Raw genomic sequence first — 24,972 nt, 5'->3', positions numbered from 1 at the left:
GGAGAGAAAAGCGTCCAAACACTTCTTGTGCCATTCCAGAGTTGAGGTCGCAGGTTATGGTGCCACCACTGGACTAGCTAATGAGAAAAGAAGGAAGATGATTTTTAACAAATTTGTTGTATTAAGAAAAAAGAAAACAAACCATCCAAACTGTTACTTTATTAGTAAAGAGATGTTGCAGATATTTGTACTGAAATTGTATTTTTCTTCATTTCTAATGTGTTCAAAGCAAAAACAAGCTTTTCCTGTGAGCTCAGACCATTTTATTTCTTTCTGCTGCATTTCTGCATAAAATACAAATCTGCATCATTTTTTAAAAAGTGCTTTAAGCTGAACTAATTGTCCCTTTATTTCTAGAACCTGGTGAATCACCCTCTCTTCACTGTGCAGAGACTGAGGTTGTCAGCTGTACAGAGCTCAATGATATTTTACAGAAATAATTCCCCGAGGTCCACCGAGTCAGGAGCTATCAGCACTGGTTCTGTGGACAAAGTCCTGGGAAAGATATATGTCGAGTGAGTTTGCATGATCCCTCAGCTCACAGCTGCATTTATTAAAAATTCAAAATACAGAAAGATTTTATAAAACTGGGAAACTGTATTTCTGTCTTGCAGGGAGACTCTGGTGGAGGAGTGGTTCATAATGGCAGGATTTATGGGGTCTCTTCTTTTGTGGGAGATCCAGACTTTGTATGCAGAGCACCGGCTGCCTTCATGGACCTCTGTGATCCTGAGTATGCAGATTGGATCAGGAAAACTATCAACCCATAAAAAGCTGTGAGGTGTGGATAACTGTAAACAAGCTGAAATAAATAATCTTTTAGAGTTTAGCTTTGGTTTCTTTTATTCTCTTTGATATAAGCAGTAGAGGATTTCAGAATTTCTGTTTTATTTGCCAAAAGACGTTTTTTCAGCTGCACCCACACACAGTTTCTTTAGATAACTTCAACTGCAGAAAGTAAAAACTCAGCATTAAGTTTCAAATGCAGTTTTAAAGATAATGATAATATGGTGGCCCTGAAGAAAACACCCGTCAATAGAAAAAGCTGCAAAATCCTGCAAAATGTAACAGAAGTTGAATAAAACACAACGGAAATAGAAAAAAATGCAACAGGGCTGAAAAACTGAACAAACAACAAACACAAATTACAACAGAAATAATAACGAGAGCTATCTTTCTATTAAAAATAAAATAAAGTAGAAAAAAAACATTCTCATCCTAAAACTTGGTGACAAAGTGGAACATGGTAAGGAAACACTCACTTAAGTGCTGTCATTACTCAAAGGTTCCTGATAATCATGCATGAAGTGATTTCTGGAGGGGAATGAAACTTAACTGAACTGCTCCCTGTGACATTTTGACCTGTCAAACGCAGGCGTAACTCCTGTTATTCATTGTTGTATTGCAGGTCTGCTGTGCACGACGTCTGTGAATCTGAGTAATTTGGTACAGATGAAGGAATAAGACTGCTCAGATGCTTTGGTTGTCACGTAATGATCCCTCAGGTTTGGGTGTCTTTGGTGCCCGTTGATTTCAATCTACCTGCACATTGAACAGAAATCCTGCCATGACAGAACACACTAATGCCTTTTCAAGGGAGAACCGATCCGAATCTGAGCTGTCAGCCCCAAGTTCTCTGCAGTCATCAAATCAAGCATAATCTGGTTTGAACAGGCTCCCTGCCTCACTGCAAAAGCCTTTTTACCAGCTGCTGTTTGACAAATTGCAAAGCCTCTGAAGAGACTTTAGAAAGGGGGAAAAAGGATACGAAGAAAAAGCTGAACAAAAAGCTATCCATGCACTGTTTAACATTTCACTTGGAGCTTATTGACTGTATTCTATCTGTGGATTGCATTATAGCTTCTCTGAGAGCTTTGCTCCCTGAAGATTTTATGATCTGTGAACACTGAGTCTCTCTTGTGGCTGTAAACCAGTCTGCTCAGCATGGCACTGCATGGCAGAGTTTCTCTCCATTTTTTTGGAATCACCTTTGCTCAGCTGTGCTCCTAACTGATCTCCTGAGTTTGGCTGTATTGGCATTGAATTTGTTGGCTTTTTCAAAAGGTACAAATCAAATATTGTTTATAGACCTGCCCCCTTTTTTATCTACAAAATACAACATTAAGTCTTGAACTGTGCTGTTGTTCTTCTTTTTTTAAAAACATTTTATAGCCTTCCAGTGTTCTAAAAATTAAAAACACAAATATAAGATTATGTAGAATTTTTAATATACAAATACTTAACACTGGAAAATACTAAAACTGTTAACTATAGTACAGAACTTAACAAAATGTCATAAAAAATTATAAATACTGATAAAAAGAATGAATTTTGTTTCCTAAGTTATAAAATACAATCTGTCACATTTTAGAACAAAGTGAACAAAGGAACTTTATATTTTCCTTAAATTATTCGCACTGATATTTTTGAATATGTACAATATGCTTTCCCTGAATTTTAACAGTAACTTTGATTGCTGCCTCCTCCAGTTCCTTATCAAAGAGACTCCACAGGCCAGTTTGAATGAACAGGCTCTTTCCATCCTCCAGCAACACCTCCAGCTGGTTTGGCATTTCTGCCGTGGCCACACCAATGAGGATGTCAGCTCTCTCCTCGACTTTTGTCTGTTGACACAGCATAGGCACACATTTAGCCCAGAAAACGTTGTTTTTTTTTATTATCCAACAAGAAAAAAGAAAACCTATGGTCATCACGTGGTTTCACTAAGTCACCAAGACACATACATACACACATTATGTCTTGATGCATGCTGAATCATCCAGGTAAGTCAATTCCAAAATGGTTAATCATGTTCACCTGGAGAAACAAAAAAAAAAAAAAAAAAACCCTACTCGCCCCTGCGGGCGGTCAATCCTTCAAGCTCGGGTCCTCTACCAGAGGCCTGGGAGCTTGAGGGTTCTGCGCAATATCTTAGTGGTGCGCAGTCCTGGGAACAGCTAACCAACCGGACATAGTGGTGCGGGATCTCTGTCCAGAAGTAGGGTTGCCAACCGTCCCTTAAAATACGGAATCGTCCCGTATTTCGAAACAAAAGTACACGTCCCGTATTGAGCTAATAAGGGACGCACTTTGTCCCGTAATACAGTGAGAATCAAAAGTAGTCTATAAATGTTAATGGAATTAACGCTTTGTTTGAAAACATAATTCCCAGCCCCTCTCCTGCTTTGTGACCAATGAGCTGACAGCACACTTATTCAATTCAATTCAATTCAATTTTATTTATATAGCGCCAAATCACAACAAAAGTCGCCTCAAGGCGCTTCATAGATACAGAGAAAAACCCAACAATCATATGACCCCCTATGAGCAAGCACTTTGGCGACAGTGGGAAGGAAAAACTCCCTTTTAACAGGAAGAAACCTCCGGCAGAACCAGGCTCAGGGAGGGGCGGCCATCTGCTGCGACCGGTTGGGGTGAGAGAAGGAAGACAGGATAAAGACATGCTGTGGAAGAGAGACAGAGGTTAATAACAGATATGATTCAATGCAGAGAGGTCTATTAATACATAGTGAGTGAGAAAGGTGACTGGAAAGGAAAAACTTATGACAATTCGAGTATGACAATTCAGATTACCGCTCATCTCACTGGTCGAGGAAAGGTCGCTTGCGGAGAAAATACCGGAAGACAACAGATGACCACAACAAGAAGCATGGCCAACAGGGAAACAAACGCCGACACTGCGGTGCAAGTCTCGGACGACAGTACACCTAAAGCTGGGCAGACACTGTGCAATTTTTTTCAGTCACGTTATTCAGCTCCTGCTCAAACTGCACGATTGACTCGCAGGGGTTAGAAGTTGGTAGGTCACGATGCAGGGTCTCACACTATACCGCCCGATGCTCTGATGCGACCTGAGTGCTCACACTGTGCGTCCATAAAATGAAGGTTATAACAGAAAATCTGTCGCTCGCTCTCTCTGTCTTTCACTCATACAGACACACCACCACCATCAACTTTGCTAAATTGCTAATGAAAAACATTGATCAGGCAGCTGTGATTGAGCAGCAGTGTAAATCCAACTATTTCCACGGTTGTTGTGGTCGTGATAATTTTGTGATGCCACATCGAAAAGGCTCGGATGAGCTTTCCAAAGTTCTACAAGTTGTGCCTCCATCGCTTGTGTCCAGATCACACGCTGCACAGCTGTGCTGCTCCGTCTTTTTCACCGACGTTTACGTGTTTGCGCGTGAGCAGTGTGAGCGCCTGTGGTGACACCCTCACGAGCGATTGATGATCGGGAGCTGCTCGAGGTGTTAATCGCTTCTCGTTACCCCACGTATACTACACGACGCACGATGAAGGCCAAAATCGGTCCGATCACCAAATCGGTCGCACGACTCAAAAATCGGCTCAAAATAGGCCTAAAACCGCACAGTGTGAGCCCAGCATTAGCGCAGCAATGTTTGTTTCCCCCAGAGAAAGGGAAGAATGGGAAAAGGAAAACACCTGGCTGGAAAAAGTTAATATGGGCATGTGCAGTGAATATCAGCGCTATGTGGCCAGAAGTGTGATAATATAACTTATTTAGTGTAATAAACAACTGCAAGGATAGATGATTACAACAAATAGATGACTAATACATAAAAGTAAAACATAGATGAATAATGATGATGAGTTATGATGCGTATTCATGGGAACAAGCGGGTTTACAAACAGGAGCAGCTGATTAGCTTTAGAAAAGCTGAAATAATACCTCAACTGAAGCCAATTGTACTAAATGCACTAAATGTGAACTGTTACAAGAATATTTTTCCTTCTATTGTTTTCTATAATTTTAAGTTAAGCAGGACAGAGTTCTTTTAAAGAAAGATTTACTTATATTCTCAAAAGTTAAGCATGACAGGCTTCTGTTTAAGAAAGAGACCTGTTTTATTGTGTTAATGTCATTTTGAGCTAAAAATAAATGGCTAAATGATCATTTGTTTCACATGTGTTCATATCACAAAGAATAGAATATGCATCTACTTAAATCAACTTCAAGTCAAATGGTTAAAAAAATAATTTCACACACAAAAAAAGAGCTAGAAAATTCACCAAACTGGGAAGGGTGAAGACAACTGGGTCGCCCGGCCCTGGCCACGAGGTGTCCCTTATTTATTTTTCAGGGAGTTGGCAACCCCTATCCAGAAGAGATCTCTGTCCAGAAGAGCGCAGTCCTAGGAACAGCTAAGATACTGCGCAGGACCCACAAGCTCCCAGGCCTCTGGTAGAGGACCCGAGCTTGAAGGATTGACCGCCCGCAGGGGCGAGGGGGGAACTTTTCTATCTATCTATATGTAGTGTTTGTGTGTGTGTGTGTGTGTGTAAGATAATATAATATATAATGTTATGTCAAATTTGAAAACATAGTTTTAAACATTTGTTGATAAGACAAACAAAGCTTCTTCATACCTCAATCTGTGTAAAGGCTGTACGCCATATGAGGACTGTCTCTGCTTAACGTGAGAGAGGCTGATGTGGTCTCCCACGTTGAAGTTGTTAGCAGCTGCCTCCCTCCAGAGGCAGATTGTCATGGTAAAACCATCCTGAAATCACAAACATGACAGAATTAAAGATTCATTAATTAAATAACAACAAGTCCAGTAACTAGAAAAAAAAAAAGCTCACAGCCTCATACATTCTGTACCAGCAATGTCACATTTGTCACATTAGTTTAACCATTTTCAATATAAAACTTAAATTGCACCATTACCTCCTTCAGCTGGAGGTTTTTAAGGGGAACATGTTGTTTTCCCAACAGCACCTTCTTTACAGCAGAAAACTGAAAAGAAAATTGAAATTTAATGTCAGTAATAGTCAGTGTAGTTATCTGTGATAGGATTTTATTTCTTCAGTAATCTGTTTAGATTATGTTATGGTTGTTGTTAAGTATTCTGCACATGCCATTTATCTTATCAGAAGCAGTTTTATCTGTATCGGTTATTAGGATGTTTTTCATATACTGTGATTATGAAACAGGTTGTAGGAAATCCTTCTGTAAACAATACATTTTGCAACTTAAATGAAAAGTTTGCCAGTTTCAGGTATACAAAATCTATTTGTTTTCCATTATACCCAATTCAGGGTACTTTTTGACCATTTCTGTTGTATCTGCTTTTATTTTTATTATAAAGGATATATTTAGATGAAGCCTTGTGTGAATTTATATACAGCAGTGTATAAAATAATTATTCTGTTTGTTTTTATTATCAAGTAGAGACTGTTCATTAAAATCTAGCCCTTACAACACAAATGTACGCAGGCACAATGCAAACTGGCTGCAAAAATATCAGAAATGGTCTGAGGTAAATATTTTTTAAAAATTGTGCTTAACAATCTTAACAGAATTTAGTCTCTGCTTGACAGCAAAAACCAAAATTTTAACTGTAAAAAATACTGGCAATAATGGGTTATTTGGAAACCTAAATCCATGTAAATTCTGATGGAACCACAAGTACTTACCTCCACCACCTCCCCTTGAACTGTCATGAGTCCCTCATGTGTGGAGCTCATCTTGAGTGGGGTGAGAGGAACAAGAGGATGCAGAAGATCCTCTGCTTCTTTTACAAGACCTTCCCTCACACTTAGGGTCGGTGCCCTAAAAAAATAAAAAAAAATAAAAAATTGTGCCCTGGCTGTGATACTGATGTTGTAAGGGGGGCCTGTGCCACTGAGTTCATGGCCTCTCATAATGTATGACCCCCCGAGCTGGACTTTAGAGGCATATTCTTCAAACATTGTGATCTTTGTCACAGTCTGGCCATTGGTGATCGCCGCAATGGTGTTCTTCTTTGTCATTAGAGGTGTTGGTGTTCCATCTTTGAAGTCCCAGCTTGTGACCCTTAGCTGGTCACAGGACTTTAAAATTTTCATGTGCAGTGGGGGTGGCCGGGAATATGGCGTGTCAGGGCGGTTGTTCAGAAGCTTTGTCAAAGCCATTCTGAAAAAAAAAAGCAACACAAAAAATATTAAGGGGTTAATACATTTCTGTTATAGCAAGGGTCATATAATATGGTAACACGTGTAGCTTTTGTGCAGTCTTTTTACTTTCTGATGTCAAACAAAACTCATAAATACCTTTCTGAGGTTCCTGCTTAAAAATGACAGGCCAAAAACACAGGCCTGTCTAAAAGTATTTTTTGATATTATACAATGTTGGTTTTAAAATAAAGCTAACAGTTCTAAGACTTCATTGAATTAATCCAAATATTACAGCAGAGACAAGTTGGTGAAAGTAACTTGGGACTGAACTCAAACTCAATATTTTTCTCACCAAACTGTTATTCATTTATTTTTTGTATTTTCTAGCATATAATCTCCTTTGACAATAAACATGAAATCCTCATATGAAGATTATCTGTGCAAAGATTGATGCTGCTGAAGTGAAACAGTGAAATTACAGTTCTATTCACAATTTGGTCTGTGGCTTTGAACTTGTAAAGAGCAGAGATAATGTAACTTTATTGAAATGCCTAAATTGTTTGTTGTTTCAGTATACTTTGAACCCCACCCCACACACACATTAATAATGGATTGGATTTATATAGCGCTTTTCAAGGCACCCAAAGCGCTTTACAATGCCACAATTCATTCACTCTCACATTCACACACTGGTGGAGGCAGCTACAGTTGTAGCCACAGCTGCCCTGGGGCAGACTGACAGAAGCGAGGCTGCCATATCGCGCCATCGGCCCCTCTGGCCAACACCAGTAGGCGGTAGGGTCAAGTGTCTTGCTGTTCATTGAAAGGGTGTTGTTTAGGGTCTGTTAAAAACACATTATGTAGTTGCATCACCAGACCAATGAAATGGTGAAAGCTTGTTAGCATTATTGGAGTTTTGGCTACGTGAGCTTACAACCTCGTAAAATCTGTTGGAATTATGTACAGACAGAAAGTTTTCAATTCATATAAAAATATATGTCAAAGTTAGTATGACTTGTAAATGTAAAGCCTGCTTTACATTTCTCAATAACTTTATCCCTTCATGGTGTTGTTGCTCCCAATATTCTCTTAGACAACCTCTGAGGCCGTCACAGAGCAGCTGTATTTGTACTGACATTAGATTACACACACGTGCACTCTATTTACTCATTAGCACTCATCAGGCAATGTCTGTGGGCAACTGACTGCACTCAGACCAAAGCGGGCTGAATAATTACGCACACCCCACTTTGCAGTCATTTATTTGTAAAAACTGTTTGGAATCATGTATGATTTTCGTTCCACTTCTCACGTGTACACCACTTTGTGTTGGTCTTTCACGTGGAATTCCAATAAAATTGATTCATGTTTGTGGCTGTAATGTGACAAAATGTGGGAAAGTTCAAGGGGGCCGAATACTTTTGCAAGCCACTGTATACAAGATGAGGATGTTTAATAAAAAAATTAAAGATTAAGGACATAAATGTACTTAACATGAATCAAATACAGGAATTGCTGTTAGCTAAAGTCAGCGAGCAGCAGCAACATTCTGAGAAAATCATGACTTAGCACTAATATCCTTAGCTATGCTCATTTTTTTCCAAGTCATATAAATTATTCAAAGCACTTGAACCATTTTTTTAAAGTAATACTGAGAAGTCGAACTTTGAGGTGGATCCACCTTTTTTACACCACCACGTCGTGCCGACATGTATACTCAGCACAGTGATGCATTTAGGCTACGTTCACACTGCAGGTCTTAATGCTCAATTCTGATATTTTGATCAAATCTGATTTTTTTGTCTTCTTGTTCACACTACAAATAAAATGTGACAGCAAATGCGCTCCCGTGTGAACCCTCAAAGCGGCCCGCATTCGCAAAACAAGACGTCACACACAACGCGCTCTGTTTAGACCAATGACTGTAGAAAACAGTATGGTTTGACTGATGGCCCTTAATATAAAGACTTGTTTCGAACTTTACGTTTCCCAATTTTTGCTTTAAGTTATTTACATAATGTAAATGACAAAATAATTATCCTTATTGCTGTTTTAGAGAGCATCGGTGCTTCAAATGATAGTTGCAGATTTCTGTCAGAATCTGCAGATTATACATTATAAATAAAAATGTTCACGTTTCTCCAACGTTGTCTTCCAAACAGTTTCACTAACATCTACACTGGATGGCCAGGTAGTGTTCGCGATGTCTTATTGGGCGCTTCCCCAGCGCTGATAATTGGCATCTGTCTTGTGTCAGTGACGTAAAAGACTGATTTAATGCGACATGACCGTTCAAACAGCAGTCGCTTTCTAAAACATCAGATATGTATCGGATTCAGTACCACATACGAAAGTGACCCAGATCGGATTTGAAAATATTGCATTTGTGCTGTTCACACTGTCATGCCATGATCGGATAAGTGTCGCATAGGGTCAAAAAAGTCGTATTTGATGCGCTTTCACGTGCAGTGTTTTCCGAGCCTACCGAGCCTGAGGACAACTCAGGCTACTCCCCACCCGCGGAGTAGTTACGGGCGCAGAGGCTAGCGGAGCCTCAGCTGGCCTGGAAACTGGAGCAGGGACAAACTGGGCCCTGCTGGGCCGCCGCCCCCCCCCCCCCCTCACCCGAGGAACAGATACAGGTGCAGGAGACTGCTGGACTACAGCCGCCCTGGGCGGAGGAGCACAGGAAGGCAAAGGAGCAGGCTCAATGAAAACCGGACCATCAAAAATAGGTGACGACCCTTTCCCACCACGTTTAACAGTCTGTGTAGTCTTAGGTTTAGCAGTGTTCACAGTCTCAGAAAAAAACAGACTCGGCAAACTTGGGTTTTAGCTTGTTCCCACCCCAACGAGCAGACCTCGAACTAAAAATCCCAGACGAATGCTTATTGTGATGAACTAGCGTGGGAGGATTCAAACCAAAACTGGCCTCCCAATCCAAATCCTCGTCGAGAAAAGAAATCCCGAAAGTGTCTGAGGTAAGTTCATAGTCTTTACTGTTTAACAGCTCAGGTGGAGTGTGGAAAGTGTAGTCCTTTTGACTCACCACCGGAGGTTGCTCAGACATGTCCATATGACGGTGACGTGAGCGCCGTTTCCTTTGAGCAGAGGTAGCTGGCGGCGTGAGCAACTGAACCTCCGGTGCACAGAACGGTGACGCTGAGGATGAAGCGTGAGCGCCTGAAGCCACGCGGAGGACTCCCAACTGAAGCGGCCGCATCTTGAGTGCCAGCGGAGCAACAGGTGGAGACTTCCGGCAGCTCCGGGGACCGCCGAGAGCCAGCCGAGTGCCATGGAAAATGCGCCCGATGTCAGGGGTGAGCCATGGCTTCCAGCGGAGTTCCTCCTCCAGCTGGGCAAAGGCTGCTCGGCGTCACTCCTGAAGTTCAATGTCTGCTGGGTCCATAGTATGGTCGCGATCTTCTGTTATGAGCGGCTGTGTGCAGACAGGAATAGGACTAGTGATGTGTCCTGTGTGTCGAAGCTTCGAATCGCGCATCGGGTAATCGCGGGGGCGTTTTTCTGAAGCGCGTATCGAGGCTTGCGTTGATTACGTATGCAGTGACGTTCGAGGCCTCGCGGGCAGTCCGTACCACATGACTGATTCGGGAACTGGTTCACCGGTTTGCGCCAGATTCGAAATAAAATGGGCAGCAAAACACAGCTGATTCCCTCATCACATCGTGTTGTGGAATTGGATTACGTACGTGTTACATAGCTACTGGAGTACTGGACACAAATTTCTTTATCCAAACTTGTATAAACTTGCTGTGGTTTTTCTTGCAACCCCTGCTTCATCTGTGCCCTGTGAGAGGATATTTTCAAAAGCAGGAGAAATCCTCTCAAAAAAGAGGAACCGTCTTAAGCCCAGCACTGTGGGAAAGCTGCTATTTTTGAATAAAAACAAATGAAAACTTTTCCCTAGTGTCATGAGCACTGTTATACAAGCACATTCACATCACAACTCCCTCCCTTTTTGTTTCCATGTACATTCCTGTGTTAAGCTGCCAATTTATTATACACAAATATTAAATTAATATAATATAAAATTAGTATAATATTAAATATAACTAATATTTAGAGTTCAGTTATTGGTGTCATGAACAATAGTAATTCCTTTATTCATTCAACTTGAAGTGCCACACACTAGTTTGTGTCATTATTGAGATGTACATAAGAATGATTACGCAGTTACACAATCATCCCAAAAACTGTGTACTGATAGTTTCCACTTTCTCTTTTGTATCAGACATACTGAGACAATATTCAGGATAAATAACCATGAAAAACAATTTATTTATTCGGTTTAGCGGTTTACACATCACATCATTATAATCATTGAGCCCGTTTCACTTGAATTGTCCACTTGATGGCGCAGTAGAGCAAATGAATCATCACAATGCTTCGAACCATGAGTCGACCAGTTGGATGGGAAGCTTCAGTTCATCATGAGGCTTCATCTCACCATCACTAAATAGGACCCAAGGTGCAGACTCCGGAGACAGATATGAACTCAAAACAGCTTTAATGTTAAACTCAAATATAACATAACTGGAAAATATCAAAATACCCTTACACCAGAGGACTGACAGAACACACAGCTAGGTAAACGGTAGATCACGACACAGACACAAAGAAACACAGGGCTTAAATACACTGAGGGAGCAATCAGGGAATGGGTAACAGGAGGGAAACACAGCTGGGGCAAATCAGGCCTAATGAGACAAGGGGAAGCGAAACCACATACATTAACCTCAGACAAGGACCTTCAAAATAAAAAAGGAAACATGACACAGACTGAACTAAAGACACAGACTCGCATGCACTGCAACAGAGGGAACAGAGATGTGGGACCAGGGCAGACACAGACACTGACTGGACACGGGGATATAGCAACTAGAGAAGACAGAGACATAAACCATGAGACAGAACTCAAAGAAACAAAAGACTAGAAATTACAAAATAATATAATAAACTCAAAAACCCTGGGTCAACGACATAAGCAAAAATGACAATCATCAATATAAACCTGACACCGGCTCTAAGAGCCATTTCGTTCATGACCGACACATCACTAAGGAAAATGAACAAGAAGCTGTTCTGAAAATAATTTACCAGAACAGCTGTAAATAATCCCCCAAACTAAAAATTCTAATAATAAACAAAACCACTAAGGCACAGAAGCCTGGAACCATGACAGCAAGACTTAATAAAAGATTGTTTAACTTGGCTTGGTTACACAGATATGTGATTACCTGAAGAATAGTTTAAAAAGAACACACGCAAACACACACATATGGAATAAGTGCAATAGTTGACTCACCAACCCACAGAAGGAGAAGGAGGAACAGACGAGCCATTACTGTCATTCTGCTTGCAGTGAATGCTGTGCTGGGACCTTTTTAAACCTCTTCTCACTGTGCTGGTGGCCATGGAGCCACCAATCACAGAGAATAATTTTATCAACAAAACCCCATTGGCTGGAACGGTCTTCATGCAAATATGCAATATGGGTTTTTTTTATTAAGAAAAATGTTTTGCTTCTCATTAATTTCTTTTTTCAATTCAATTCAATTTTATTTATATAGCGCCAAATCACAACAAAAGTTGCCTCAAGGCGCTTCATAGATACAGAGAAAAACCCAACAATCATATGACCCCCTATGAGCAAGCACTTTGGCGACAGTGGGAAGGAAAAACTCCCTTTTAACAGGAAGAAACCTCCGGCAGAACCAGGCTCAGGGAGGGGCGGCCATCTGCTGCGACCGGTTGGGGTGAGAGAAGGAAGACAGGATAAAAGACATGCTGTGGAAGAGAGACAGAGGTTAATAACAGATATGATTCAATGCAGAGAGGTCTGTTAACACATAGTGAGTGAGAAAGGTGACTGGAAAGGAAAAACTCAATGCATCATGGGAATCCCCCGGCAGCCTACGTCTATTGCAGCATAACTAAGGGAGGATTCAGGATCACCTGGTCCAGCCCTAATTATATGCTTTAGCAAAAAGGAAAGTTTTAAGCCTAATCTTGAAAGTAGAGATAGTGTCTGTCTCCCGAATCCAAACTGGAAGCTGGTTCCACAGAAGAGGGGCCTGAAAACTTCTTCCATGTACTGACAAAGGGAAAGACCCTACAGTATAAGGAGAAGTTACTTTTTTAATACAGTTTGATCACAGCTGGACTGGCCATCAGGTGTACAGGGTGCACCGAAAAAGTGAACGTGTTGGATTTACTTAATTCAGTACTGTACATTGGTTGCACACAATTTTTTTTGCTTTGGGAGAAACGTAAACAACTGTGTTATATCGACACAACTTATTCATATTCATAAACCTGTGCATTTTGTGTTTATAAAACGTGATTGAAACATGTTTAGATGAAGCAAGTTAAGCTCTTGGAATATTTCAATCATTCACAATTTTGTCATTTTATTCCAACACTATTCAGTAACTTTTACCCAATTCTACTTGGTCACTTAAACACTGCATGTTGTCTTCATATTACATAATATTCAGCAAAGTCTAGATTTTGGTTAACATACAAAATTCAATGGATTTACAGGTTGCAGGAGGGCTGGGGCATAACGCAGAAGTTATAGGGTACACCCTGGTTAGGGTGCCAGTCTATCACATAATAGTGATTTCCGGCTCTTTTTAGAGATTTTCGGTTCGGCTCACTAAAAAGAGCCGGCTCTTTCGGCTCCGAACCGGCTCTTCAGATTGTTTTGTTGCTTTAATTAATTTATTATTAACAATAATATAAAATTATGCACAAAAGGAATTACTAACGTAAAAAAAGTGGTTTTATTTATATATGTTTATATATAAATATATGCGGTGTCACCTAGAGACAAAACACGTACAAACTCCAACACACATTTCTAGCATGAACTGAATTTCCAAAGCAAAGCTACTAGATCACTTAAATTACACAATTGAAAGCATGTGTGTATTGTTTGTGTATTTATACACAGGCACTCATATATATATTCAAATAATTTTAAAAAAAAGTTCATTTACCTGTTATTACCACACACCAAATCCGGTCGTTGGTACTTGCTGGCTTGTGTAGCCACAAGATAACAAAGGCTCAACACTGCGCCTAGCATCCTGGAGCACTTCTGTTGTCTTTTGTACGTGTTTTGAGTTTTTATGTGCTTCTGAGTTTTTACGTGCTTCGGAGTTTGTACGTGTTTTGGAGTTTTTACGTGTTTTGGAGTTTGTACATGCTTCAGAGTTCGTACGTGATTTGAAGTTTGTATGTGCTTTGTCTCTAGGGGCCACCGTAAATATACTTTTATTTATTCACTCCACATAAAATGTAATAAATAAATCATATAATACAAAAATCAAACTATTCACATTTCAACTTTTAACTATTTAAATTTTCAGCTTTTTCCTTTTACAAATTTAAAGTGAAAACAACACAAAACACTGCAAACCACAACACAATTAAATATAAATTATAATATGAAAACAAAAAGAACATGCATATTCTCTGCCATATGTACCTACATGAATAAACTTTTTGAATCCTTTATCATCTGCAACCGAAAATAGTTGTGGATGATTACTATACCTTTCTAATGTGATGTTGTTGTCCCTGGCTCTCTTTCTCTCTCTCTCCCTCTGGCTCTGTTCGTGTGCTACTGAGTGTAACTACCGCCCCTCCCCCCTCTGTATAAAGCACAAGGCTCGCGTGCAGAGTGAAGCGGAAAAAAAGTGCGAGAGAGAGAGAGGGTGAGAGAAGAAAAAAAAAAATACAACCCACGTGACGGCTCGCGATAAGGAGCCGGCTCGCGTCGTTCACGTCAAAGAGCCGGCTCTAAGAGCCATTTCGTTCGCATCACTACTGTGCAAGCCTTTTACCACAAACTTAGTCACTGCTCGTGACATTCGTCTATCATGGCCTGAAAGGAGACGCGACCGGTAGACTGCAGCAAGAACTGCTACCATCTGAGCCAGCCAGACTCTGTCTGTCTCTCTCATCATGGTCACCTAAATGCACAGTAATGGCAGGTTTTGTAATAAGGCAGATCGCGCTAACATAATATGCAATGTTAGTTGATTATTTACCTGCCGCATTAACGGGAGAGGACGTGCTGGGTTGAGATTCACGAATCCGGAGCGGAATTAAAAACATGACATTCATTTAAGGTCATTGCGTGTTTTGTGAGCAAATGCTTTTGCATATTCGTAGTGTTTCCTCCCTTAAATGAAATATCTACTTTCCCAGATAGCAAGGAAACATTGAAACAATGTTGAGTCAATATCAGGCTGTGTCATTGATTCAACGTTGAAGTGTGACGTTGACCTAACGTCACTCTTGCACCCTTTTTTAACGTTGAAACAACGTCAGGTTTTGATGTTGAATCAATGTTGAAACCTGACGTTGATTCAACGTTGTATTTTCTAATACTGTTGACATTGAAACAATGTCAGATTCTGATATTGAAACACTGTTGAGCTATGGTGTTGATTTTCCACCTCTTTCGCATATTTGCTTTTTATTAAAACAACAGTTAAATCATGACTGGAAATCTACCTTTCTTTATAGGTATTTTAACCAATACTAAACTACTGCATGTTTCCATCAATACTTCAACCACCTAAACACATAATTGTACTTATTCCTTAAATTGGACACCCTTTATAAAAAAAACCCAAATGTCTCACAATGTATCATGTCAATACTATTATCCTAAAATAAGAAAGCATTGCATGTGATGTAACAGAGAAAAAAAATAAACAAAAAAAGGTCAATAGGCATGTTTCGTTTGCTAAATACTTTATTAAAAGACAGTTTCCTATTTACGTTTATATGATTCACAGAAGTTTGTAATTTTTTGCATGATGTGCGTCCTGCACCACCCAAACAATCTGGGGCGTATCGGAGCCATTTCTGCACTGCTTGTGCAAAGACTAACTCGGACATAGAGTTTGCCCCTAACTGCTGCGTCAGGCTCCAATCAAGGCAAAGCGTCTCACCTATAGACACATTTTAAGAGATGGAATTAGCGTGTCTCATGTCTTAAATGTGTATGCAAGTGCTTGTGTGTTTAACCAACAGGCCGTTGTTATGTATTTAAATCACATCTGACAGCTACTACACTTTATAGTTACAAAGTGTACATAACCTTTATATACTTACCATTGCCTTATTTGCCTCTTGTGATTGAAGAGCTGGCTCTGCATTGTTTAGCTCCTCAATGTTGTGCAAGGGCAAATCCAGAGGCAGTACCCCAGCATCTACCGATTCATTGCAGTCGGTATTGCGGATGGCTCTGACCTCCTCACGGAGTTCGTTAACAGCTCTCGTCAGGTCTGACAGAAAAAGATACATTTTTTTTAAGTATTTAAGAATACAGACAACTTATCAAAAGTTTCCTTGTGTCACACACAGATATGTACAAAGACACTAGACAGTATTTTATTACCTGGTATTTTCACTCGAGGGGCCCGGGGAAACCATTTCTTTGTGGGCTGCTCATCCTCTGAGTCACTATATGTGTACAGGGGATTTGGTCTAAAGAAAAAAAAGTTGAAAACAGTCATAAGTAATTACAAATGTGCTTTTGGAATATTTTTTCCTAAAGTTACAGTTTGATTTATAACAACACACACAGGAAACGGAGATGTGCAAGAAGGTACAGTATACAAGGGATTTTTGAAGTGCACAAGTGTACACGGCTTTGCATTTATAAAAAAGTTTACAAGCTTCCACTTTTTGGACTATATTATGTGGTGATATTGCAGTATGCAAGCACCACAGATATGTATAAAAGACAAGATCATAAATTCTTAGCAATCAAAGATATGTTTGTGAAATAAAAAAAGTTTTGCTTGTGCTTTCTTTTATGACTGGTCTGAGTTTCAGCTTCGGACTGAAGGTCAGACATATCACAGTGTTCACTTAGATATTTCTGAAGACTGCGTTCTGCTTCGTGAAATGTGTCTGGAAGTACAAACACAATGTATGGCCAGACATAAATTAGGACACGAAAAACTTGTTATTGTTACATTTATACAACACCAATCCAGATGATACCCACCATGGCTTATTAGAAGTCGGACTGGTGCATAGGTGAGCCATGTTGCACCAGGATGAACTCTCCTCTTTACTGCGTCGTGGATCCTGAATGTGTCTCACGGAGGATATGGAGGCCATGACAATTTCTCCCCATTTATCCATGAACTAGGGACTATTTCTGTACCACCAGTGCTAAACTGCACAATGCACCAGTCTTTCATTTTTATCTTTTTTTAATTTGGAGTCCTTTTTTGCCCTGTCTAGGATAAACAGGAAACAGATAATTACAATATATTTCATAGTCACTACAAAACTTGATCTATTGATTGAACTAAATAATAAATAATAGCTTAAAATGTATATAGGCAACAATTACAAGCAAACCCGTATATGTAAGCATTTAAACACTGAAGATAATAAAATTAACAGTATTTTGTCTAAGTCTGCCATTGTAGGAATTCATGGCACCGAGACAAAAACTTGGCGCACAGTGTGGCGTCAAAATAGGCGCACACCTTTGACGCTGCGTTTTCTCCGTCTTCCTCGTCCACACGTAAATGCTAAACGCAGTTTACGTGTGGACAAAAGGTGCAAACGCAAGTTAGGTGAGCGTGCAGCGTAAAGTTTGAATTGAGTGCGAATCGAAGCGGGTGCTCTCCAATCATTAAAAGTAACAAAGTCATTGAACACCTTTATACAGTTACCTTTACGTTTATCAATCATATATCACAGATTTACAATTTTTTGTAGTACTATGCTAAAAAGCAACTACAGAGCGAAAGTCTGGGTCAAGCGCCGAGGCGACGGCAAGAACAAAGGAACCCTCGAAGCGTTAAAGCTAGCTTTGTAAGGGAATATAACGGAAAAGTATGAAACAAAAATGTTTTCTTTGTTGATAGACTTTGTTTGCAGTGCAATGTTGCCGGATTGTAAGATGAAAGTAGACGCAATTTCGGGCTCCCACATTTTATCCGAAACTTTACATTAACAAGTTTGTTTTGTTTTTTTTTACTGTTATTCAAATGCAACCGTGGAAATAACGAATAGAACAAAAGTCATTCATTCTTACCTTATACTAATCGTGGTGCAGGCCAGTGCAGCGCATGAACTGATGCCTTCTCCGGTCAATTCCGCTGAGAGTAAATCTAATGTCCCGCTCTACTGTACAAGACAATGGTTACCTGGAGGGATGTACCAATGTGATAGGGGTGCTGCGGAATAGTCCAAGTGGTAGCAGCTTTAATTTCCCGCTCAACCATAAATCGATGGTTTTTCAACGTGATTGTTGTCACCTTGTCAACTATAAATAGATCAACAATCAACGATGACAGAACAACAGTGAATCAATGTTATTTCAATGTCAGTGTCAGGTTTCATCAGTATTTCAATGTTGTTTCAACATTGGTTTTGTGTTGACATTTCAATCCTGACGATTCTGATGGTTCAGATGGAAAATCAACATCTGTTCAATGTCTCCTTGCTATCTGGGTTGCAAGTATTGCAAGTTGCCCTGTTGTCATCCGTTCTCGTAAAGTATAATCAAACTTTTGAGCATTTGAGCCACCATGTTTCCTGTCAGGTAAGCGACGCTCCGCAACGTGGTGACGTCATTCGGGGCGACTGGAATCGATAAGGGAATCGTTTGCAAAAATGGCACACAATTCCAAGGAATTGAAACAGTGGGAACCAGTTCTCAACAAGAACCGGGTTTCGATACCCATCCCTACCTACCTCAAAGCACACTGTGCGCTGTTGATCTTACGTGCTGCACAATAATGTTTAATATTTAGTATTTACTGTTATATTCCCATAGATCAGACCTTCCCAAAGTGTGGGGCCCGCCCCCTAGGGGGTGCGCAGAGCCATGGGGGGGGGGGGGGGGAAACAATGCTTGGACACTGCTAGCAGGGGCACCTACAGAAACGCAAAGCAGGAGATGAAGCATAGCTGAATATGTTTCCAAACCAACTTCATTCTAAGCCAGAAACTAGAGAATATGGTGAAGCATATCTTCCCTTTGGCTTCACCTGCACAAATGCCAAGGTAGGTCTCCTCAGCAGAATTGCTTTTTCCCTTCGTCGGGAGCAGCGCTGGGGTGTTTAAATCACGGACAAACAGTATCCCATATTCGTGATTTTTAGTTCACAAACACTTGTTGTAATGACTAACTATTCCTGACATTTTGGAGATATACATACTATACTATACTTTATACAGTAAAGTTACAGTTGGATACAAATAATATCAGGCTGATCCTGCCACGATTTGTTCCCCCAATTCAAATCACGGACAAACAGTATCCCACAGTTGTTTATGTTTTTAAACCTATTTTGCACAGAGAGGCATTTTTTGAAAAATGTATTGATAACAATGTTGAATATTATTACAGAGGAAAAAAAACAACTACACGTAAATTAATCACATCGTGACGCCTCTGCCTTTGTAAATGGAGGGACAGTAACTGCGTGTAAAACCTGCATAGTCAGATTAACAGTATTTCGTCTCTATCTACCATTCTGCAATTCATCTCATGTAAACAACGTGGCGCACAGCGTGACGTGAAAAAAGGCACATACCTTTGATGTTGCGTGACGAACTCTGTATTCCTCGTCCACACGTAAACGCAAAAAAAGAAGTTTTAAAAGAATCTCAGTTTTGGTGATTCGAAACGCCGTTTACATGTGGACGAAACGGCTGCGTTTTCAAAAATACCCATGTAGGTGCATAAATTAGTTGGTAGTTTATTTTCTTACTACCTGTAATTTATTGCTGATTACTTGTATTTGCTTAATTGTTTACTAAATGTTTGAGGTGTGAAATAAACCGCAATGGGGCAAAATATGGGTGTGTGTGGTTGGAGGATGTGTTAGTGCGTGTGCGTGCACGCGGGGGAGCGTGAACATTTTTCTTGTAAAACAAAAGGGGGCCCAGCAAAAAAAGTTTGGGAACCACTGCCATTTTTCTTTCTCAACAGATGATCCATGTGATTGATATATGTATTTTTTTTTGTCTGCTTATTTTGTTGGTTTTTGTTTTTTGCCCTTTATCACCATTCCTCTTCCCCGCTATTTTTCTTTCCCTCTTTCTTTCTCCCCTTTCTTTTCCCCAGTAAAGTCTGTCCCGTATTTAGCAAGAGAAAATAAAATAAAATAAACAATAAAAGGTGAATCAAATAGACCATTACGGCAAGGCTGGGATGGTCCATTCGGTAAAGTAAATCCGTTGGGCAGCTTTCTTCACCTTCAGACAATAACTCTGATGGCAAAAGAGCCAAACGGGACAGGCAATATGATATATTTAACTGAGAATTTTTTATTGTAACAAACAACGATTTATACAGGAAAATAATAACTATTAACAAGGTTGCTCAAACTTTTGCATCCCACTCTAATCCCAACAACAGTGTCCTGAAGGGGGTTTATACTGTAAGGTAGGGCTGCCACGACTTGTCGACTAGTCACGATTACGTCAACTATCAAATCAAATGGTAAATGGTCTGTATTTGTATAGCGCTTTACTAGTCCCTAAGGACCCCAAAGCGCTTTACACATCCAGTCATCCACACATTCACACACTGGGGATGGCAAGCTACATTGTAGCCACAGCCACCCTGGGGCACACTGACAGAGGCGAGGCTGCCGGACACTGGCGCCACCGGGCCCTCTGACCACCACCAGTAGGCAATGGGTGAAGTGTCTCGCCTAAGGACACAACGGCCGAGACTGTCCAAGCCGGGGCTCGAACCAGCAACCTTCCGATTACAAGGCAAACTCCCAACTCTTGAGCCACGAAATCAAATCCTTCAAAGGCTGCATTTGTAGGCCGATTGCGGTACAGCGACTCGACGAAGGCTGTCCAAATTCAAAGACTCCTCCAAATGCGGCCGACAAACGTGTCCTTCATTTCCAGATTTGAAGGATGGGTCGGGTGTATCCTTCGCTGCCCAACCTATCCCAGGATTCATAGTGTGGCCCAGCCAATTCCAGTTTCCAACAATGGCAGCAGCTTCTTAGTTTTAATATTACCTTTATTACTCCTTCTGAAGCTCAATAAGGATAAAACTAAAATCCTCCTTATTGGCACCAAATCCAACCTTTTGAAGGCAAACCACTTCTGACTCACCATCGATAACTCCACAGTTTTCCCTTCTCCTCAGGTTAAGAGCCTTGGTGTCATCCTAGACTGTTCACTTTCCTATAAATCTCACATCAATAATCTCACCTGTTCTGCCTATTTCCATCTACGCAACATTAACAGATTTCGTCCTTCTCTTGTCACCCAGTCTACATCCATTCTTGCCCAGTCTTGTTACTTCCCGCATTGACTACTGCAACTCTCTCTTGCATGGTCTCCCCCAAAAATCCCTCCATAAGATTCAACTGGTTCAGAACTCTGCTGCTCGCATTATCACCAGAACTCCCTCCTACCAGCACATCACTTCAGTTCTTCAGGAACTTCACTGACTCCCAGTGAAATTCTGGATATTCCACAAGCTTCTTCTGCTCACCTTCAAGGCCATTCATAACCTCGCACCTCCTTACCTTTCTGACCTGTTACGCACTACCTTTTCTGTCCGCGCACTTCGATCTTCTTCTTCTATCCAGCTTTCTGTGCCTTCCTTCCGCCTCACCACGATGGGAAGCAGAGCTTTTAGCTGTTCTGCTCCCAGGCTGTGGAACTCTATACCCCCAGGTATAAGAAAGATCTGTTCTCTCACCCAGTTTAAATCTCAATGAGCCTAATCAGGGCCACCTGATCCAGCCATAAATGTATGCTTTATCAAAAATGAAAATTTTAAGCCCAATATTTTTTTTTTCTTTTTCTTTTTAAAGAGAGAGTGTTTGTTTTCCGAATCCAAACTGGCAGCTTTTTCCACAGAAGAGGGACCTGACAGCTGAAGGCTCTACCTCCCATTCTCCCCAACTTTAAGGCAATGAATAGTTAATCTAAACAATAAATAAATAAATCCTGAAGTGAGTGTCCTGTAAAGTTTTTGAATAATTTTAAGTGAACTTTTAAATGTTTTGTGCACTTTGATAACAAAATTTAAGAGATACCACTTTGTGCTTTTGTTTGATTATATATCGTCTTTATTTTCTCATCCTAGATAATCTGTTTATATTATTTGTAGAATTTGTAAATGAGCAGCCAAAATGGTTTTCACATAAGCAGCAAAACTGTTTCTCCCCACAACATGCCTTCATAGGTATATCTAAGCCATATGCTTACCATGTAGAGACCTGCTAATGGTTAAGCTTACCTTGTAATTTCTCAAATGTATGTTTTTTTGATATGTCCCTTCAGATTTTCCACAACATGACTGTAAGGACGAGGATGGGCTCACAAATCAGCAGGTCTGTAACCAGGAGAAGAATTCCAGTCTACACCAGGAGGACCCTTCACAGATTAAAGAGGAAGAGGAGGAATTCCGTACCACTGAAGTGGAAAAAACGGTTGTTCTAAAGCAGGAGACTGAAACTTTTCCTGCTCGTGAAGAAAGTGACCACAGTGAACCAGAACCAAGCAATGACCAGCTCCATTCTCACAACTCTCCTGACACAGATCAGGACGAAAGAAAGGATGATAATTCACACAGTATAAACTCAGCGCAAATCGTATCAGGCCTGAGTGTTCAAAATTCCGAGACAGCACATTTATGTAGCACCTGTGGGAAAAGATTTTACAGGTCAGAAACACTGAGTCGACATATGCAAATTCACACACGTGACAAGCCACGTTCTTGCAGAACCTTTCGCAAAAGATTTTTTTGGAAGTCAAAGTTGACTAGACACATGCGAATTCACACAGGTGAGAAACCACATTGTTGTGGCACCTGTGGGAAAAGATTTACTCAGAGGGGTCAGTTAAACAGACACATTCGAATTCACACAGGTGAGAAGCCACATTGTTGTGGCACCTGTGGGAAAAGATTTACTCAGAGGAATCAGTTGAAGATACACATGCAAATTCACACAGGTGATAAGCCACATTGTTGTGGCACCTGTGGGAAAAGATTTACTCAGAGGGGTCAGTTAAAGGCATAAAAATATCTGTAGTATTAATTGCTTCTTACTATAAGGTTGGCATAACAGTCATTATTCCTGACCCTATGGGCTGACCTTGTGCCCCCCCAAAAAAAAAGAACAATGAAAAGGTAATTGAAAGAAAGTCCAGAAAGTTATGCAAGACAAATGTTGAATATCATAGAGGAATGCAAAGTTGTGCAAATTGATAGACTGGTCAAAGTGGCACATTAATAAACACATTTAATAGATAAATGTTTTTAAGAAAATGATTTTGACAAAATTGGGGAAATCAATCTAGTTTAAGATGGAATTAAATCAGTTTAAAGATAAAATATGGATAATTATATAATAAAGGAGGAGGAGCTCCTCTCCATTAAAGGAGCTCAGAAGTGCCCCGAGAGTCTTCATCTTTATTCATTTTTGTTGGCTTTTGGCCTGCATGTGCTTAAGGCGAACACGCTAGAGGTCTTTCCTTTCTTTTAAGTTTCTGATTAAGTTGTATGTTCAATAAAACTGTTGGCATCACACTTCACATCATCTCCTGTAAATTGTGTGTTTTTGTTTAAATTGTGTTCCAAAAGCCTAAACCAACATCTTTCCGGCCTGAAGAAATTCTGCAAAGCCTTTAAAATTTGCAACCCCACAATCCTGCTACTCTTTGAAAAACTAACAGTACTTCTAAACGAGATGTTAAACAGGGCTTCGTGTGATCTAGTGATGGGTCGTTCGCGAACGAAATGGCTCTTAGACGTGAACGACGCGAGCCGGCTCCTTATTGCGAGCCGTCACGTGGGTTGTATTTTTTTTTCTTCTCTCACCCTCTCTCTCTCTCGCACTTTTTTTCCGCTTCACTCAGCACGCGAGCCTTGTGCTTTACGCTGGGCAGAGGGGGGAGGGGCGGTAGTTACACTCAGTAGCACACGAACAGAGCCAGAGGGAGAGAGAGAGAAAGAGAGCCAGGGACAACAACATCACATTAGAAAGGTATAGTAATCATCCACAACTATTTTCAGTTGCAGATGATAAAGGATTCGGAAAGTTTATTCATGCAGGTCCATATGACAGAGAATGTGCATCTTCTTTTTGTTTTCATATTATAATTTATATTTAATTGTGTTGTGGCTTGCAGTGTTTTGTGTTGTTTCACTTTAAATTTGTAAAAGGAAAAAGCTGAAAATTTAAATAGTTAAAAGTTTAAATGTGAATAGTTGGTTTTTGTATTATATGATTTATTTATTACATTTTATGTGGAGTGAATAAATAAAAGTATATTTACGGTGGCCCCTATAGACAAAGCACATACAAACTCCAAAACACGTACAAACTCCAAATCACGTACAAACTCCAAAACATGCAAAAACTCCAAAACACGTAAAAACACGTACAAACTCCAAAACATGTAAAAACACGTACAAACTCCAAAACACGTAAAAACTCCAAAACACGTACAAACTCCAAATCACGTACAAACTCCAAAGCATGTAAAAACTAAAAAACACGTAAAAACTCCAAAACACGTAAAAACACGTACAAACTCCGAAGCACATAAAAACTCAAAACACGTACAAAACACAACAGAAGTGCTCCAGGATGCTAGGGCGCAGTGTTGAACTTTTGTTACCTAGTGGCTACACAAGCCAGCAAGTACCAACGACCGGATTTGGTGTGTGGTAGTAAATGAACTTTTTTTTAAAAAATTATTTGACTATGAATGCTTGTGTATAAATACACAAACAATACACATATGGTTTCATGCTTTCAATTGTGTAATTTAAGTGATCTAGGTAGCTCTGTTTTGGAAGTTCAGTTCATGCTAGAAATGTGTTTGGAGTTTGTACGTGTTTTGTCTCTGGGGGCCACCGCATATATTTATATATAAACATATAAAAATAAAACCACTTTTTTTTTTACATTAGTAATTCCTTTTGTGCATAATTTTATATTGTTGTTAATAATAAATTAATTAAAGCAACAAAACAACCTGAAGAGCCTT

General features: G+C 40.1%; 2 protein-coding genes across 3 annotated transcripts; one reads left to right on the top strand and one right to left on the bottom strand.

The window, feature by feature from the left end:
- Window positions 1-2,222: 2,222 nt before the first annotated feature.
- On the bottom strand, window positions 2,223-14,771 carry LOC146572109 (uncharacterized). 2 transcript variants are annotated; one of them, XM_085276107.1, is made up of 6 exons: window positions 14,503-14,771; window positions 12,248-12,729; window positions 6,463-6,940; window positions 5,714-5,782; window positions 5,413-5,546; window positions 2,223-2,624 (listed from the first exon to the last, which is right to left on the bottom strand). In XM_085276107.1, exons 3-6 carry the CDS (start codon window positions 6,937-6,939, stop codon window positions 2,393-2,395), a joined length of 912 nt encoding a protein of 303 aa, XP_085132233.1. In that variant the 5' UTR covers window position 6,940; window positions 12,248-12,729; window positions 14,503-14,771; the 3' UTR covers window positions 2,223-2,392. The 2 variants fall into 2 exon arrangements, with proteins under 2 accessions (XP_085132233.1, XP_085132234.1); XM_085276108.1 differs by lacking the exon at window positions 12,248-12,729.
- Window positions 14,772-22,244: 7,473 nt separating this feature from the next.
- LOC146572108 (uncharacterized) lies at window positions 22,245-23,369 on the top strand (the record flags this gene model as incomplete). Its single annotated transcript, XM_085278463.1, has 1 exon — window positions 22,245-23,369. A coding segment is annotated over one exon (753 nt), but the record flags the coding sequence as incomplete, so codon positions are not given.
- Between the last annotated feature and the right edge of the window lie 1,603 nt (window positions 23,370-24,972).

The sequence above is a fragment of the Mchenga conophoros genome, linkage group LG6 (assembly GCF_057382185.1).
Source record: "Mchenga conophoros isolate Kocher_MC1m ecotype Shallow Benthic linkage group LG6, M_conophoros_male_GT1.1, whole genome shotgun sequence".
NCBI classification, from domain to species: domain Eukaryota; kingdom Metazoa; phylum Chordata; class Actinopteri; order Cichliformes; family Cichlidae; genus Mchenga; species Mchenga conophoros.
This window is presented reverse-complemented; position numbering and strand designations above follow the sequence as displayed.

Excerpts from the sequence above, each read along its gene's own strand:
- LOC146572109 (XM_085276107.1), bottom strand. The coding sequence starts at position 6,939 with ATGGCTTTGACAAAGCTTCTGAACAACCGCCCTGACACGCCATATTCC. Across the intron at positions 5,547-5,713 it reads AAAACCTCCAGCTGAAGGAG|GATGGTTTTACCATGACAAT; the intron begins GTAATGGTGCAA and ends TTGTGATTTCAG. Across the intron at positions 2,625-5,412 it reads CAGCCTTTACACAGATTGAG|ACAAAAGTCGAGGAGAGAGC; the intron begins GTATGAAGAAGC and ends CTGTGTCAACAG.